The following is a 17,018-nucleotide window of genomic DNA, read 5'->3' as shown; positions in this document are numbered from 1 at the left end:
GGAATTCCCTGGCAGTCCATTGGTTAGAACTGTGTGCTCTCACTGCTGAGGGCCTTGGTTCAATCTCTGGTCAGGGAACTAAGATCCCACAAGCTGTGCAGCATGGCCAAAAACAACAACTGCAAAGTTCTTCGTTCTTACTAAGATTCAGCCATTTTTCTTAAATAAATACCCCTTGGACTGTTGCAAACCTTTTGTTAATTTTCAGAATTCTGAAAAGTTGATTTTGACAGTTTTTGCCTATGTTCCTGTTGTTTTATGGAGGAACAGATTTTCAAAGATCCTTGCTCTTCAATTCTCAGAGTTCTATTTGGGGGCTTGATACAGCATTCATCCTGTCATAGTAATTATGAATCTGTGAGCACCTGCTGTGGGGTAGGCACTATGATAGAGGCTTGGGAAAAGATAGAGAGGTTCAAACAATGATTCCTGCCTTCTGAAAGCTTGCTTACAGAGCTGTTGAGGAGACAAAATGTAATTACATGAGCCTTTACATAATGATAAGAGGAACTAGAGAACAATATAAGGCTTTAAGACACACTCTGCAAAAGAATTTCCTGCAATGATAGAAATGTTCTGCATTGACCAATATGGTACTCACTAGCCACATGTAGTTACTGGGCACTTGGTCTACTATGGCTGAGGAACTGAATTTTAAATTTTATTTAATTAATTAATTAATTTTATTAATTCAAACTTAAATAACCACATATGGCTACCTGTTTGGATGCCACAGTTCTAAAACTAAATAATTACTTAATTGACCAGGATGACTGTGGTATAGGAGTGAATGGGGAAGATTTTCTCCCATGAGAGGCCCACAGCTCTCTTCCTCTAGCTCCTGTGGGTGGAAAGGTATTCCGGGCTGTGGATACTCTCTGGTATGTAATTGTGTCTGGTGAACAGTAGATGTTGTACAGTGACACTGTTGAAACAAATCGTGTCTGAGCCACCTGGTAGAGGCAAACTCTAGTCCACCCCATTGTGGACAAACTTAGACCCCAGTGCCTAGATCAGGTACAACCTGACAAATGCAATTTGATGAGAAGGGGTTGTGGGGGCTGTAAAGGAATCAGCCCCTCCTCCTAACCCAATGGTCAATGCAACATTCACTGTTTTTCTCTGCAGCCACAAAACAAGCTCACAGTAGCATCTGTCTCCTTCCATGATTTCCAGTAAGATGTCTTTACTCCCACACCAATGTTGCAAACACAGCTCTTTGTCTAGGACCCATTCTGGTAGTTCCCCTTGAGGAAATGGAAGTTCTATAACCTCCCTGCTCAGTCAGTGCCGAAGTGGGACAAAGGTTTTCCCTCTTGCTTGCAGAATGACCTTCACTTCCTTCCTCACTCTTTTCAGAGCTAGGTGCATTTGAGGGAAGATGAATCAAAAGGGTTTAATAAGAGATTCCCCCATGTACCCTGGGAGTCTTGTGGACCAGACGCTAATCACAAGAACAAGGGTCCCCAAGCTACCCTTAATCCAGAGCGAGGACTTAGGCAAAGACATCTAGGCAACTGAAGCCAGGGTCGGGGTGGCTCCCGTGCTGAGGCACGAGTAGAGCTGTGGTCAATGTCTCTAAAGGATATTGAAGGAGAGAGACAGTACAGGCAGGAGGAGGCCTGGGGACTGTAATAGGTGGAGTGGGAGGTGGCTAGTGAGTGAATTGTCTACAATTTCAATGATAAATTCTCTCCATAAAGGGCTAGTCAATGTTGGGGGACTCGTGCCAACCTGGACTGTCTCATCATATGACTCGGAGCAAGGTCTCACCTCCCTCAGCTTCAGTTTCCTCATTGTCAAATGAAGCTGACCTCAGTCGGTAAGGATGTTGTAAAGTTAGGTAAGATGTATTTATGAGATACCAGCATAGAACCTGCCACAATATTATTTACCACCCCCATCCCAGTCTCACCCCAACTGATCCTCTTTGAGGATAAGTAAACTGAGCCTAGACACTAGCAGGGAAGTCCATTCAGAGTCAAAGAACTACTTCCTAACTCTGGCCACACAGCTGAGCAAGAGAAGAATGTGAGCCTCAGCCAGGGGCCCTGGGAGGTCAGAGCTGCGAATGGGTCCTTCTCTAATAGGATGGGGGCAACATTCAACCTTCTGTCTGTTCTCTCTGCCCTGTTTTGCTTGGCACATTGTGGAAGCTGCCAAACCATGCCAACCTCCCTCCTCTTCCTCACATGATTCACAGATAGGAAGTGCAGGGTCTCTGGCTTTGAAGCCTGACTCACCCACCCAAGGCCAGAGGGACACACAACTTCTTCCCTTTAGTCTTGGGACCCCCACCTTCCTCTTTACATCCTTAAATCACTCATAAGCACACTATCCTCTGTAGCTTCCATCTGCCCATCTATGCCCCAGCCCCCAGCCCTCCTACTTTTTCTCAGTTGCTCCTCCTGTTCTGTTCTTCCCCTGCAATCCAATATTCCACATTCACAGAATATTGCCCAGGCTAGAGAGACATGCAAAGGGACTGTGTGTATATCTGTGTCCACACAAAAATAAACGGGCTTCATGCTCAGGTGACCCACTGCTCCAGTCTGTCCCAGACGCTCCACATGGGGTGCCCAGAGGCCTCCCATTAGCAGCCCCTTCCTCCCTCCTCTTCTCCCCTCAGGCCCCATGAAGGGAAAATGGAGTCACCACCACTCTTCATGGGCAGCTGGGGGCCCCTTAGCAGTCTCTCTGCCTCCTCTCCCCCTCTCCTCAGACCCCATGCCCAGCCCTGAGTTTTGGAGAGCCTAGTAAGTGCCCTATCAACATGTTAATCAAATTACTTAGGAGCTAAAATTGACGCTGTTCATTAATTATACAAGATTATGCTAATTGTGCATGCAAATGCATGCAAGGGAACAGAAGGTGTTCAGGCGCATGGTGGGCCATTAGCATAGAGGATGGGGTGCGGGTGAATTGGCATGCTAATGTATGCGCCCCAGCTATTTATAGTCCCCCAGCCCATCTGCACTGCAGCCACCTCTGCCCCAAGTAGGGATCATGGTGGAGGGGCAAGGTCCAGGCCTGGTGGGTGGCTATGGCCCTGGGGACACTCAGCCTTGGCTGCTGCCCCAGGCCAAGACCAGGAAGTAGCATGGGCCACCACCCCTGTGGCCACCCGCACTTGGGCTTAGACTGTCACACCAACCTCCTCATTCACCATCCTTTCTCTGGCCTAGGCCCTTTGGGGCCTGAGTCTCCCTGGAAGCAAAATAACTCTTCCAAATAAGGCACCCCCTGCTAAGCCAGGATATTTTATTTCATTTTAATTAATTTAAACTTAGTCACGGGTGGCTCATAGCCACCCTATCACAATATAGACCTAGAAAGAGGAAGTGTTGCAAAAGATATTAATACATGGGTTGAAGCAGGTGTTTAAAACAAGTATCCTAGGAAGGTTTTGGGAGAGAAAGCAGGTTGAGAGCAAAGGACAGAATCACACTAGATATTTATTTCCAAGTGCAGCCTGGGGTGGAGAAGTGGGTAGAGGGGTCCTCCACTAATTTTCACCCCAAAGGCCAAATTCAATTTTATTGAATTTTCTGGTGGTCTAGTGGTTAGGACTCCACGCTTCTACTGCCAAGGGCCCAGGTTTGATCCCTGGTCAGGAAAATAAGATACCACAAGCTCTGCAGCATAGCAGGAAAAAAATTTTTTGAAATTTTAGTTTCTCAGTTACACTAGTGTCATTTTAAGGGCTCAAAAGCCACATGTGCACAGGAAACTCTAGTCAATGCTCTGTGGTGACCTAAATGAGAATGGAATCTGAAAAGGAGTGGATATATGTATATGTACCACTGATTCACTTTGCTGTAAAACAGAAACTAACAGAACATTGTAAACCAACTATATGACAATAAAAATTAATAAACTATTTTAAAAATAAAATGGAAAAGAAAGCCACAGGTGGCTACTGGATATCATTTTTGGAAGAGTTCTATCAGACAACATTTATGATCAGATTTCCATTTCCTTGCGCCTGACGGTCCTGTAGCTACAAGTGCCCCTGGGCTCAGCCCATCTCTTTCAGTTCCTGACAGCTTTCTCTTTGGAAGTGTGAACATAATCTGAGCTCTAAGTATTTATCTCACCAGGATGTAGGGAAGGAAAAGCTGGTGAAAGCTCTCTGCCTTGATTTCTTTAGGATGAGATTCCTAGAAGCAGAGCTGGAGATAGAGTTTCTTGGGAAAGTGATTTATTGGAGGAGAGCTCTGGGGTGAAAATGAATGAGGGAAGCAGGACCGGGCATGAGAGGCAGCTTAGCTAGGAGATAGTCTCAGCTGGGGTCTAGCATCAGCCTGATCCTTTGCAGAGTTCTCTCTTTTTTTTTTAGTATTTATTTATGTGGTTGTGCCAGGTCTTGGTTCCAGTGCACGGGATCTTCAATCTTTAGTTGAAATATGCAAACTTCTTAGTTGCAGCTTGTGGGATCTAGTTTCCTGACCAGGGATCAAACCCAGGCTCCCTGCATTGGGAGCATGGAGTCTTAGCCACTGGGCCACCAGGGAAATCCCCTTTGGGGAATTCTGAATGTGAACAGTACTAAGAGTTGGTCCTCCTTGTGATGTCAGTCCTTCTTTGACCACGGCCTGCTGGTGAAGAGCATATGTTTCTGGCTGAGGATAATCTTCCAGTAGTGGGGGAAGCTGTAAGCCATTTATTTAGTTATTTATTTTTAATTTATTTATTTGGCCATACCACACAGCTTGCAGAACCTTAGTTCCCCAGCCAGAGACTGAACTCAGGCTGCCTCAGTAAAAGCACTGAGTCCTAACCACTGCACCCCCAGGGAATTCCCCGGCTGTGACCCCTTTAGTAATCAACACTCTCAGGAGCTGTGAGTGGGGGAATCCAGGCAGGCACCAGCCCACCTGATACCTGGACACGGCCTTCCAAAGAGCAGTTCCATCCCACTCTGCTCTCCACCCCTTGAGAAGCCAGAGGACTCACATCAGTCACCTCCACATATCCCTTATGTATTGAGTGTCTTTTTGAGTAAAGCATTGTGTGAGAGGAGCTTTCCTTATGCAGTGGTGTCACACTTGAGAAGTTATGTATAAGTCAAATGTTTGCACTTGAGTCACATTCAATTCAGCATTTGCTTCTTTGGTATGGAATATTCCATTGACAAGGAAGGTTCATTTTAATTTCATCTTGAGTTGTGTTTACAGAAAGAAATAAAAAGCATTTATAGAGATGATTAGGAAGCCTAGACTGAGTTCAGGATGTGGCATGGTAGGCATGCGGGTGAACTACTCTTACCTTTCACTTAAATCATAGGCATCAGAGTCATGATGCAGAACTTCCACCTTTTAAATGCTTTGTTAGTTGGATGACCACTGTTCACAACTCATCTGGTGATTTATTAAGCTTTTTATTATAAAGAATGTTGAACATATAGGCAGAATAAAATAATGAACCACATCTATCCTTTACTGAACTTCAACAATGATCAACTCTATGCTCATCTTAAAGTCCTGATCTTTAATCCTGAAAATCTTCCCAGACTGAGAGCAGCTGTCACCACGGCCAAAGGCCCCAGACTAGGAGCAAGGGAATCTTAGTCTCTCCTTTGCACCCCTGATGAATCTGTAACCTTGAGGAAATCCCCATGAAATGGCTAACCTGGATCCTGCACAGCTTGCCTCTCAGGACTGCTTTTGAAGGAAGGCTTGCTTCATTGTCCCACAGTGGCAGCCTTGTGGCTAGGGCAGGCCTGGATTGAGAGAACCCCAAATAAAAGTACTTTTCCATGACTGTAGTCATAGCTCAGTTGGTAAAGAATCCACCTGCAATGCAGGAGAACTGGGTTTGATCCCTGGGTTGGGAAGATCCTCTGGAGAGGGGAAAGGCTACCCACTCCAGTATTCTGGCCTGGAGAATTCCATGGACCGTTTAGTCCGTGGAGTCACAAAGAGTCAGACAGGACTGAGCGACTTTCACTTTCACTTTTTCAGTCAGTATCAGTAGTTCATCAAATTCCCAAGTTTGTGTCCTGACTTTGGCATCTACTGTGACTTTGTCATTTATCCTTGCTGATCCTTGGTTTTCTCATCTGTAGAGTGAGGGTGATTGCAGACCTACAGCAAGATTATGAAAGGATTAAATAAGATAATGCAAGTTGTAGGTTCAGCAGAATTCCAGGCACTTGTTAAGTGCTCAGTTAATAAGACTTGGATCACTGTTTAAATTTTTTTTGCTTATTTTTGCATTATATTTGTAACTGATGCTTGTATTTATGGTGGTTTCTTCTAATAATTCTAATGGCAGCTTGTAGTACCTGACTTATCTATGAGGTGCAGATGAAAAATCTGTGCCCTCAGGGAACCTCAAGGCCACAAAAGGGATGGCACTGGGCACAGATCCTTGCCCCAACCCAGGCGGCATCCTGAAATGCTCACCCACAAGTCAGCCAGCGCTGTGGGCTTGGCCTCATCCTGCTTCCCTGCCTGTGGCCCATCGCAGCCAGAGAAGGGGGGCCTCCCCCGGCTCTCTTCCAGCCCCATGGGGTGGGGGAGGGGAGATGCTCAGAAACACCAGCACCGGGACTCATCCAGACTGGGGGGGTGGGGGATGCTTCCCTGGTGACAAGCAGGATCTCACAGGCCCTCAGCAAAGGGCACATGCCTTCCTGCCTTAGGGCCCTATAGGGTGTCCTTCTACAGCTCCCCTTCCCACCAAGTTACCTGACCCTCCCCACTTCCCAGCCTCCACATCTGACCTCCATACAGACACGGCTCTAAGGATCTGCTGCTCCTCCTTCCTGTTGCTGATGGCATTCTCGGCTCTAAGGATCTGCTGCTCCTCCTTCCTGTTGCCGATGGCATTCTCGTCCTTCTCAGACTGCTCTGGGTTCTCCTCCTCCCCTCAGAGTGGAACCAAGTGTCACCTGTGGTGCCAGCCTATGAAGAGGTTTCCTGGACTGTCCCTATGTTAATCCCCCAACCCCAGCCTTCCAGCCTCTTTGGACGTGGATGGTGCGTCACTGTCCTGGGGTGGGGAAAGAGGGGCCCAGAGACACCTTTCCAAGGCTGAAGGTAGCCAGGTACTGTTGAGAGGATGGAGACACATCTGGGCACTACTTCTGGTTCTCTAGACTAGAACAGTCCCCCCGACTCCAGGCCCTGTGCTGCAGAATTTCCGAGACTAACCTTGGAGGACAGGACCCTTTGGGTGGTAGTCACCCTTGTTAAAGCATAATATTCAATATGTTAGAAATACGATTCTCACATAAATTATTACTCAGGATGCATTGAAGTTTTCTGTAACTTACTGATGGAAGAACCAGCAGGATGACAAGGCTGGTTCAAAGGCTAAGAGGGATTGATATAGACCATTGAGGAAAGAGTTGAGGAGAGAGGGAGGGAGGAAAAACAGATTATGTAAGTTAGACACAAAACTAGTTAATATCCCTAGGACAATAAAATTGTAATCTTTAGGGCTCATTTCTCTACCAAGTAGAAGTTATTTATTTCTCCCAACAAAAATGATTTTGCACCTCATCAGTTTTCTGCAAATTAGTACCTAAATTAACAGAGTCTGGCCCCAATTAATAGCAAATATGAGTCAAAGTTTTTTCCTCTAGAGAATCAGCTAATTCTTAGGTGGCTTTGTTAACATAATAGTCTGGAAAAACACTGTGTAATATGAATATGATATAAGCCATTATACGTTTGTCATTTAAATTTTTCTAGTAGCCACATTTTAAAAAACAAAAAGAAACTGGTAAAATTAATTGTGAACATATATTTTATTTAACTCAAAATATCCAAAGTATTATTTCAACATGTAGTCAATATCAAAAAATTACTAATGAGATCTTGTTATATTCCTTTTTTCCTGCATGTTTGAAATCCAGTGTGTATTTTACACTTATAGCACACCACAGTTCAGACTAACCGTATCTCAAGTGCTCTATGCCACTCAGGGCTGGTGGCGGCCGTATCGGATAGTGCAGCTCTAAGGTAGTCATTCTCAAACCCTAGGGTGCGTCAGAATTACCTGGAGGATTTATGAAAACACAGATGGCTAAGTCCCATCTCAAGAGTTTCTGATTCAGCGGGTCTCGGGTGGAGCCTGAGATTCTGCATTTCTGGCATGTTCCCCGTCGATGCTGATGCTGCTGGTCTGGGCACCACACTTTGAAAACCACTGTTCCAGGATGACTTGGAAAGAACTCCCGTCATCTTTTTGCCTTATTTCCAAGTCGTAGATGATTTTTGCTTAACATCCCTGGTGGTGGAGCTGCAGGCCGTCTGCCGTGTTAGCAACAGCTTGGCCTCTGACTGGATGGGTGCTGTCTGGACACAGCCTCAGCAACTACCAGATGGCGGTGGGTGAGCCTTTGGCCTCTCCACCACTGATGGCATCAACTGTGTGCAGCTCTGAGCTAGAGGTTCAGGAAGAAAGAAAAGGGGGACTGGCCTCAGTACCCCCAACAGAGAGCCCAGGCCTTGTGTGGTTGCTTTTTATTCAATACTACTCTACAGATGATGCCAACCTGGGGTTCAGAAACTGAGATGTCCCAGGAAAGGTCTGCAGAGATGGAGTCACCAGCAGAGTCTTGGGGTTCTCAGGGAGGGGTGGTCTCTGTAGCCTAAAAGGGCCAGAAGAGGTTGGCCAGACAGAGACTGGGAATTGGCATGGATCCAAAGGACAGATGCAACCTGTACAGGGAAGGGAGAGGGTGAGAGACCTGCCAGGCAAGGGTTATGGGAGAGGTTGATGAGGGAGCCTCCCAGGGGAGAGCCAGGATCCTGCAGGAAGCAGCAGCCTGAGGCTTTGGGAGGCTGAAATGAAGGTGGGATCAGAAAGGACCTCAGCAAGCATCAATTGCTTCTCTCCTGGTTCATGGATGAGGAAGGATCCCAGAGATGTGAAAAGATTTACCCCAGGCCACACAGTGAGGCAGTACCTGGGAAGTCTTCATCTCCAGCTGCATCCCAGAGTTCTGCAGATTTGGGAGTGGGGTAGGGTGTCCAGAGCACATGTGTGGATGTAAGGGAAGTGTGTCCCATGCTTGTTGAGTCTTCAGTGACATCCAAGGGCTAGCATTAATCCACTTTAGGACAGAGACTGAGTCCTATCCACTGTCTTGTCCTTCTCCTTCTAGCTCTGTGTAAAGGCCTGAGCACATGGATATGGAATTTAAATGAAATGGTCTGCACCACGTGTGACTAGGGTGTCTGCACTCTATGTCATGTAAATGTGGGACATGTATGAGGTAACTACTGTGGGTATAGGGCTATACACCACAGGGCCCTCACAGGGTTTTGGGAGTTATTACTATGGCATATAGGGTATCTACACTAGTGACTACCATTTGGGGGGCACATAAGCTGTCTGTGCTACAGGGTATCCTGTGGGGTATGCACTGTTCAGGGTCACAGGAGGTGACTGCACCTCAGAATGCTCTGCGGGGGTGTACAGAAGGTCTACACTACATGAAAGTACTCTTTGGGTGGTGTCCACTATGGATGAAAATGTGTGCTGGCGGAACGTCTCTATGGAAAGAGAACTAAAAGGGATTCCCAGAAGGGGACCCATTGGGTGGGGGAACATGACAGGGGCTAAGGGGTCAGAGGTGGGGTATAAGGGGAGACACATCTCTGGGAAAGCGACTGCTGCCACCTTCCACTGAGGGGTGGCCCCTGGGGACACCTCCATCCAGGGGTGGTGCCCATCCCTCCCAGGACTTGGGGACTTCCTCTTTGGGGACTAGGCTTTTAGAGCCTGTTACAAATCTGATTTCATGCTTATAGAGTTTGGAGGCAACTCTGCTGAGTTAAATGGATGTACACATCTGGAGTTCAAAACCAGGGGCCTGATCAACTGAGGCAGCTGACTGGAGTAGGTCAGCTCATAGAGCAGCCCAGGAGGCTATGCTTTGTACTGAGACCCCCACAGACTGTAGCCCAGAATACTACAGTTTGTAAAGAGCATCCCCGGATGCTCACAGAGTCCTGCAGGGATGAAGGCAGATGACTGATAGTATCCTGAGTTTACTAATAGTACAAAACCAGAGTATTATCCATGGTTACCTCATGGAGAGTGGGCGGGGAGAGGGTGGGTGGGGGAAGAGAAGGTCTCACCATCCCCATCAACTGCCTGAAAGAAGGATCAAGTTCTCATGTGTTTATCTAAAAAAACAGTCACATCATTGCATATACTGTGTTTTTTTCTAATTACTGTATGTGCAAAAGAAGGTATCCACTGTGTATCTGTACAGTGTCTGACAGGTACACCACATGTATGTGATGACTATATGCTCTGTGTAGTATTTGCTATGTGTATAAGGAATATAGGGCTTTCCCGGTGGCTAAAAGGTAAAGAATCTGCCTGCAATGCAGGAGACTTGGGTTTGATCCCTGAGTGGGGAAGATCCCCTGGAAAAGGGCATGGCAACCCACTCCAGTATTCTTGCCTGGAGAATCCTCATGGACAGAGGAGCCTGGGAGGCTATCCATGGGGTTGCAAAGAGTCAGACACGACTGAGAGACTAAGCATATACATAAGGGATATAGAATGTGTGTGAGGGAGATCTGTTTGCTGGGGATGTAGTGGGACAGAGGGTCTGTTGTATGTGAGGGGAATTTGTTGGGGGGATGTGGTGGTGAAGAAGGAAGGGGGAATCTGCTACATGTGATGACAGTACAATGTCTGCAGTGACTATTCTGAGAAATCACATACAACATAAAAATGGTGTACTAATGTATACACTCATATTCTTTCAGTGCATATACAGTGTGGGATGGACATACACTGTGCATGATGATATAGACTGTATGTGATTAGCATGTGTGTATGATGGGTCCAGGCTGATGTAGAGTACATATTATATATGCTTCTGTGTAGTGCGATAGGTCTACTTTATGTGTGATGGCTGTATCTTGTGAGTAGTAGTATATAAGGCATATACAGTGTGCGTGCACGCTAAGTTATAGTATATTTACTGTTCATCATGAGTAAACATCTCCAGACTGCTAGGTACACTTTGAGGGAAGGATACGCTATGTGATACAAATGCACTATGTATGCGATAAGCATGTGCTGTGCTCAGTCATTTAGTCATGTCCGACCCTTTGTGACCCCATGGACTGTAGCCCAACAGGCTCCACTGTCCACAGAATTCCCCAGGCAAGAATGCTGGAGTGGGTTGTTTCCTTCTCCAGTGATGAGCATATACTATGACAAATATACATGGTATGGGATAAGTTTACAGGTAAATGGGAGGACCTACTACAAATGGAGTATATAATAATTCACGGGTACTAGGTTTATATAGTGTATATATAATGGATGTCTTCTCTAGGATGAATATACTGTGTATAGATGTGATGAGTATATACTTTGTGAGATAATTAAGCACTATGTAATCTACAGACTGTGGCGGTGGGGATTTTCTGGCCAGTGAAGTCGTTGTTGGGACAGGTCTCCTGGATGTGTGACATGTACCCTGTGCATATGGCGCTTAGGATGGGAATGTGGGGTGTGAGCCTTGTGTGAGCAGGCAGAGGGGAAGTTGCCCTGCTGGGAGGCAGCGTGGCAGAAAGCAGTTGGATCTCCATCTGTTTTTAGAACCCCCAGACCCTTGAGCCCACCCACCACACTGTTTCAGGTTCTTCCTCAAGTTCTTCCTCAAATGCAACCAGAATTGCCTAAAGAACGCGGGGAATCCCCGAGACATGCGCCGCTTCCAGGTGGGTCTGAGGAGAGGGTTCTCCCCCTGCAAACCTGACCTTTCCTGCTGGGAGGGGGGGTGGCGGGCATGATGTGACCCTGCCACCCTAAGGCCCCAGGGGCAGATCTCTGCGCAGACCCATGTTTTGGAGCCTGGCGCCTGCTGGGGGTGGGGCAACTCTGTCTCCACTTACTCTGGCTGCCAAGGGAGGCTTCATTAGAGTCCCACTTAAGGAGATGCTAATTGTGACATTTTTACATGATTAACGACCCAGCTAATTTGCATAGCGTGAAGCAGAGAGCAGCTGCCCTTAGCACATCCCCAACCTGCACACCCCTCCAAGTGAAGGGTAGCGGGGAGAAGGAGGTAGCCCCAATTTCCTCCCAAGGGTAGGGGCTTCTGCTGATGGGTTCTCAAGCTGATGCCCCCCTCCCCCATCAAAAATGCTCACACGCACTTGCCTAAGACCCATCCCTGACTTGGCACCCCAGGGATACAGCCTGTGGTGCATGTGAGTGCAGAAACAGTAGCCACTCTGCCCAAGGAGTCAGAGGTTTTTTTTCAGGGCTTTTGATTGTTCTAGCTCCTGGGGGTCCATTCCCCTGGGCAGCCTGAGATTGTGTATCTGAGAGGGTCACCTGATCCAGTTGGTCCCCCTTCCAGCAGCTCAGCCCCAGAGGGGCTGAAGCTCTTCCCCATTCCAGTGACTCTGAACTACAGTTACAGTATCCAGCCAGCAGCCTCAAGTTGCCAGTGCCCCCCAGCAGTCCCTCACCCGGAGCCCCAGCCAGGCTGGCCTCGGTTCTTCCCACAGGTGGTGGTGTCCACAACAGTGAGCGTGGACGGACACGTGCTGGCTGTGTCAGACAACATGTTTGTGCACAACAACTCCAAGCATGGCCGCAGGGCACGCCGCCTGGACCCCTCCGAAGGTCAGGACCCCCCGGCCCACACCCCGCTGCCGCGGGCCCAGCAAGCCCCAGTCCCCACCTTGGCGTGGGCCCCTGACCTGGCTCCTCTCCTGCCTCCCAGCTGCCACCCCCTGCATCAAGGCCATCAGTCCTGGGGAGGGCTGGACCACAGGCGGCGCCACCGTCATTGTCATCGGCGACAACTTCTTCGACGGGTTACAGGTCGTGTTTGGGAACGTGCTCGTGTGGAGTGAGGTGGGCCACTCCCGCCAGTCTCCCTCCCAGCCTGGGGCTGGACCCTGCCCTCACCGGGTCAGAACCCGCAGGCCTCCCTTCTCCCCTCGCAGCTCATCACGCCCCATGCCATACGGGTACAGACGCCCCCACGGCACATCCCCGGGGTGGTGGAGGTGACCCTGTCCTACAAATCCAAGCAATTTTGCAAGGGAGCCCCGGGACGCTTTGTCTACACAGGTAAGGAATCAGGTGGGTGAGGGGAGGCCCAGGGTTGCGGGAAGGAGCCCCACATCACACACACTAGCCCTGGTATGGGAGTCGGCAAATTGCTGTGGTGTGGCCAGGCGGCCAGACCCCCTAAGCCCCTGCTGGTGTCCCCAGGACACCTCCTCTCTGGACCTTCTTTCCCTCGCTTCTGTTTCCCTCCCTGGGAACAACTCCCAGAGCAACTCCCCGCACCCACTTCACCTTCTTCTAGACACTCCCCAGTGTCGAGAACATCTCCACGGGGAGATTTATTTCCAAGATGCCCCCAAATAGGGAGAATGGATACATGTAAATGTATGGCTGAGTCCCTTTGCCATCCACCTGAAACTACCACAACATTGTTAATTGGCTATACTGCAATACAAAATAAAAAGTTAAAAAAAAAAAAAAAAGATGCCCCCAGATAACTTGCTGATTCCCAAATCTTCCTGGTTCTCCTGGTTCCCCCAAGCCACCCCAGGCTTCATTCTGCATGCATACAAACGCACACACATACCTTGCACGAAGCCAGGGCAAAAAGTTAACAGAAGACAGGTGTGTAGGCCACTCCTGAAGATGTGGCTTCATCCCCCTTCCTGACTCTATCTGACCCCTGGCCAGTATGCTTTCCACTGTCACCTTCCAGCACCTCTCCCCATTCCCCCAGCCCACCCAAGAGATATTCACTGAGCCCTTCAAGGGGCACTCGACACCCTACTGCTTACTGGGGAGCTCTGGTTTAAGAGTGAGAGGGGACAAGCAGGGAACAGCACATGGGGTGGTAGCTGCTGGATTGTCAGAGAAAACCTCCAGGTGGGAGTGTGGTCTAAACTGCTAAGCTGGAACCAGAGGGGTGAATAAGGAGGTAGAGACCAGGAGGAAAAGGGGTCCCAGGAGAAGGAATGGCAAGTAGGAAGACCCTTGAAGGAGTGCCTTAAGTTGGGCTTCCCTGGTGGCTCAGCGGTAAAGAATCTATCTGCCAATACAGGAGATCTATCCCGGGGCCGGGAAGATCCCCTGGAGAAGGAAATGGCAACCCACTCCAGTATTCTTGCCTGGGAAATCCCACCGACAGAGAAGCCTGGTGGGCTACAGCCCATGGGCTCGCAAAAGAGTCCGACACAACTTTAGCAACTAAACAACATCAAAAAAGGAAATTCATTAAATGTAGAGTTTGAAGTGGAGAGGGTAGGTAGGGCTTTAAGGCTGGTGAGATAGGTCGCTGCCAGACCGGAGGAGGGGAGAGGGGAGGGAAGAGGGAAGAGGCCTTAGAAACCTGGTCAGGAGGCTGCAGCATCCACCCCAGAGCCCTGGGTGTAGGCCAGCCCATCCCTGGGGCACAGGCGTACCCCTAACGGTCAGGCGCCGCTAAGAGTCCACCAGAGCTGTGATAAATGGAGATTGTGGCGCGTTTTTTCTCTTTTTATGATAAATAGTTTACTCCTTATAAGCTCAGACAAAAGCTGCAGACAAAACTCTCCTGTCCTGTCCCTAGGAGTACTGAAGTTAATATTTATTTATACAGTTGTCTTTTTTCAAATCACAAATGGGATCCTATAGTGCATGTGTGTTAATGCCAAGCAGCTGGCACAGGGCCTGGCTCAGTAAACATTTGTTGAATCAATGAGCACGAAAGGAACTGAGGAAATTTCCCGAACCTTGCTGACCCACGTGCCTGGAGTTTTCCCAGAGGCCTGGGCTGGGCTTGGAGGAGGGGGTCTGCATCCAGGTTCGGGACCGCTGGCCCGTAGGCGCTATGCGGGGAGGGGCGTCCTGCAAACGCCGCCCCTTTCCCCAGCCCTGAATGAGCCCACCATTGACTACGGATTCCAGAGGCTGCAGAAAGTCATTCCCAGACACCCCGGAGACCCCGAGAGGCTGCCCAAGGTACTCAGAAGGGCGAGACGGGGAAGACGGTGGCCGGTGGCTGGAGGGGGGATGGGGAGGGAAGAGGTAGCTCCGGGCCCCCTGCACCACCGCCACCCCCGCCCGGGGCCGCCCCTCCGTCCGCTGTCTCCTCCCCTGCCCCCCAGGAAGTGCTGCTGAAGCGGGCGGCCGACTTGGCGGAGGCCCTGTACGGAGTGCCCAGCGGCAACCAGGTATGGCGCCTCCGCCCGCCTCCCCGCGCGGGGCCCAGGGCTGCCCGCCTCCCGGCGCCCGCTGCTGCCCCGGCCGTGCCGGCTCTTGTCTTCGCAGGAGCTCCTCCTGAAGCGCGCGGCGGACGTGGCTGAGGCTCTGTACAGCGCCCCCCGCGCGCCGGCGCCGCTCGGACCCCTGGCGCCCAGCCACCCGCACCCTGCCGTCGTGGGCATCAACGCCTTCAGCAGCCCGCTGGCAATCGCCGTCGGGGACGCCACGCCGGGCCCGGAGCCAGGTGCGTCCGCCTCCGCCGCCCGGAGGCCCCTTCCCTGCGGGCGCGCGCCACTGACGGCCGCTCTCCCGCAGGGTATGCGCGCAGCTGTGGCAGCGCGTCACCGCGCGGGTTCGCGCCCAGCCCCGGCTCACAGCAGAGCGGCTACGGCGGCAGCCTCGGAGCAGGCCTCGGCGGCTACGGGGCCCCGGGCGTGACCGGCCTCGGTGTGCCCGGGTCCCCCAGCTTCCTCAATGGCTCCACGGCCACCTCACCCTTCGCCAGTGAGTGTCCCCTGCCCGGGGGGTGGGGGGTATGGACCAGACCCCGGGGAGCAGAATGGGGCTCAGCTCGGCCCCCTCCTAGCCTATGGGGTTGGGAGGAACTCCCGGCACCTGTCCGGCGAGCGTCGACCCTTGGCCTTGCCCTCCTGTGTGTTACCTCGCTCTGCCTTTGGAGACCCACCCCGCCACCCTGGGGCCAGGACACTTATCGCACCTTTATCTCTTTGCTGACTGCAGTTGTGCACATCGCTTCTAGCTTTTCCCTCCTGCTGAAATGAGCTTTAACACGAGGGTTTCCTCCTTAAATCTAGTGGACCGCCCGCCTTCCCTTTGTATGCCAGGGCTTCAGGAGGAGGGCTGGTGCCCCCTGCCGGAAGCCTGAGGGAACTCAGGGTCCAAGAAAAGTAGGTGTTCACCTGGCCCCACGGCCCCCAGGAGACGCGGGGGCTTGAGGAGGGAAGATGTGGCTCCCACAATCTGGTTGTGCAGAGCAAGAAAATTCTGTGTAGTCAGACACCTGGATTCAGCATTTGATTGTTGAAATGAGGAGCTGACATTCAGCAAGTTACTTCAGTTTTCTCTGTAAAACAGGATCAGTGTCCCCTGTTGCTTAAGGCTGTTCTCAGACCTGAATGTGCAAGTGTGCATAAAGGGCTCGGACACAATTCAGAAAGCATGTGTGACTTTGCATCCCAGCACTAGCTGTGGGCACTAACCATCTTCTGTATGGTTTCTTAGGGTGGGTAGCTCAGAGCTGGGTAGATGAGCAGAGGGCATTTATGCTTTTACCATGCATGGCCCTCAAGTCCCTCCTTCAAACACTTAAGTTCCAGAAGAGCCTGTCTACAGGTTCCTATAGCTTAGCTATTCAGCAGACTACTCAGCTATTCAGTAAGTGTATGAAGCACTTACTCTGTAAAGAACCTGGCTTGGAGGATAGCTCCACCCTTGCTCACCTTCTAGGAGCTTGCCCAGCAATTGTAAGAGAGCACGCACCTTGATTCCTGGGAGACACTGCTGTGCCAGAGGAATGGGAAAGCCGGCCAAGAAGGAGCTGGTTGTGTGGCTTTTCCTGCCTTTCCTTAGCCTATCCCCTGTCTTTTGTTTGCTATTGCTGAAGACCAACATATCTGGCACCTGCCTAGACTTCCTTGCCATGGCCTGCATTCTAGATACTTCTCTTTTTGGCTGTGAGTTGGATTCTGGGTCTCTGCCTTTGGCCTGGGCTCAGTGTCTGGGCCCAGAAGCCCCCTGTGCTGGTGTCCCCACCAAGACTCCTGTCTCCTCTTTGCTCTAGCTAGACT

The 17,018-nt window shown here is 50.2% G+C and overlaps 1 protein-coding gene across 6 annotated transcripts in view; it reads left to right on the top strand.

Moving 5' to 3' along the window:
- The window catches only part of EBF4 (EBF family member 4), a 55,910-nt gene that overhangs the window by 34,581 nt on the left and 4,311 nt on the right, over positions 1-17,018 (top strand). For all 6 annotated transcript variants that reach the window (XR_006337049.1, XR_006337050.1, XM_043883852.1 and 3 more), the window contains 8 exons: positions 11,624-11,705; positions 12,501-12,618; positions 12,719-12,852; positions 12,945-13,071; positions 14,879-14,967; positions 15,114-15,179; positions 15,277-15,454; positions 15,526-15,714. Coding sequence is in view for 4 of the 6 variants with exons in the window: in XM_043883852.1 (XP_043739787.1) it covers positions 11,624-11,705; positions 12,501-12,618; positions 12,719-12,852; positions 12,945-13,071; positions 14,879-14,967; positions 15,114-15,179; positions 15,277-15,454; positions 15,526-15,714 (983 nt within the window). In the remaining 2 variants the exon portion in view is untranslated. The remainder of the gene's footprint in view (positions 1-11,623; positions 11,706-12,500; positions 12,619-12,718; positions 12,853-12,944; positions 13,072-14,878; positions 14,968-15,113; positions 15,180-15,276; positions 15,455-15,525; positions 15,715-17,018) is intronic.

The sequence above is a fragment of the Cervus elaphus genome, chromosome 23, assembly GCF_910594005.1.
Source record: "Cervus elaphus chromosome 23, mCerEla1.1, whole genome shotgun sequence".
In the NCBI taxonomy this organism is placed as follows: Eukaryota; Metazoa; Chordata; class Mammalia; order Artiodactyla; family Cervidae; genus Cervus; species Cervus elaphus.
Note: the sequence above shows the minus strand (reverse complement) of the source record. Positions and strands in the feature narration are given on the sequence as shown.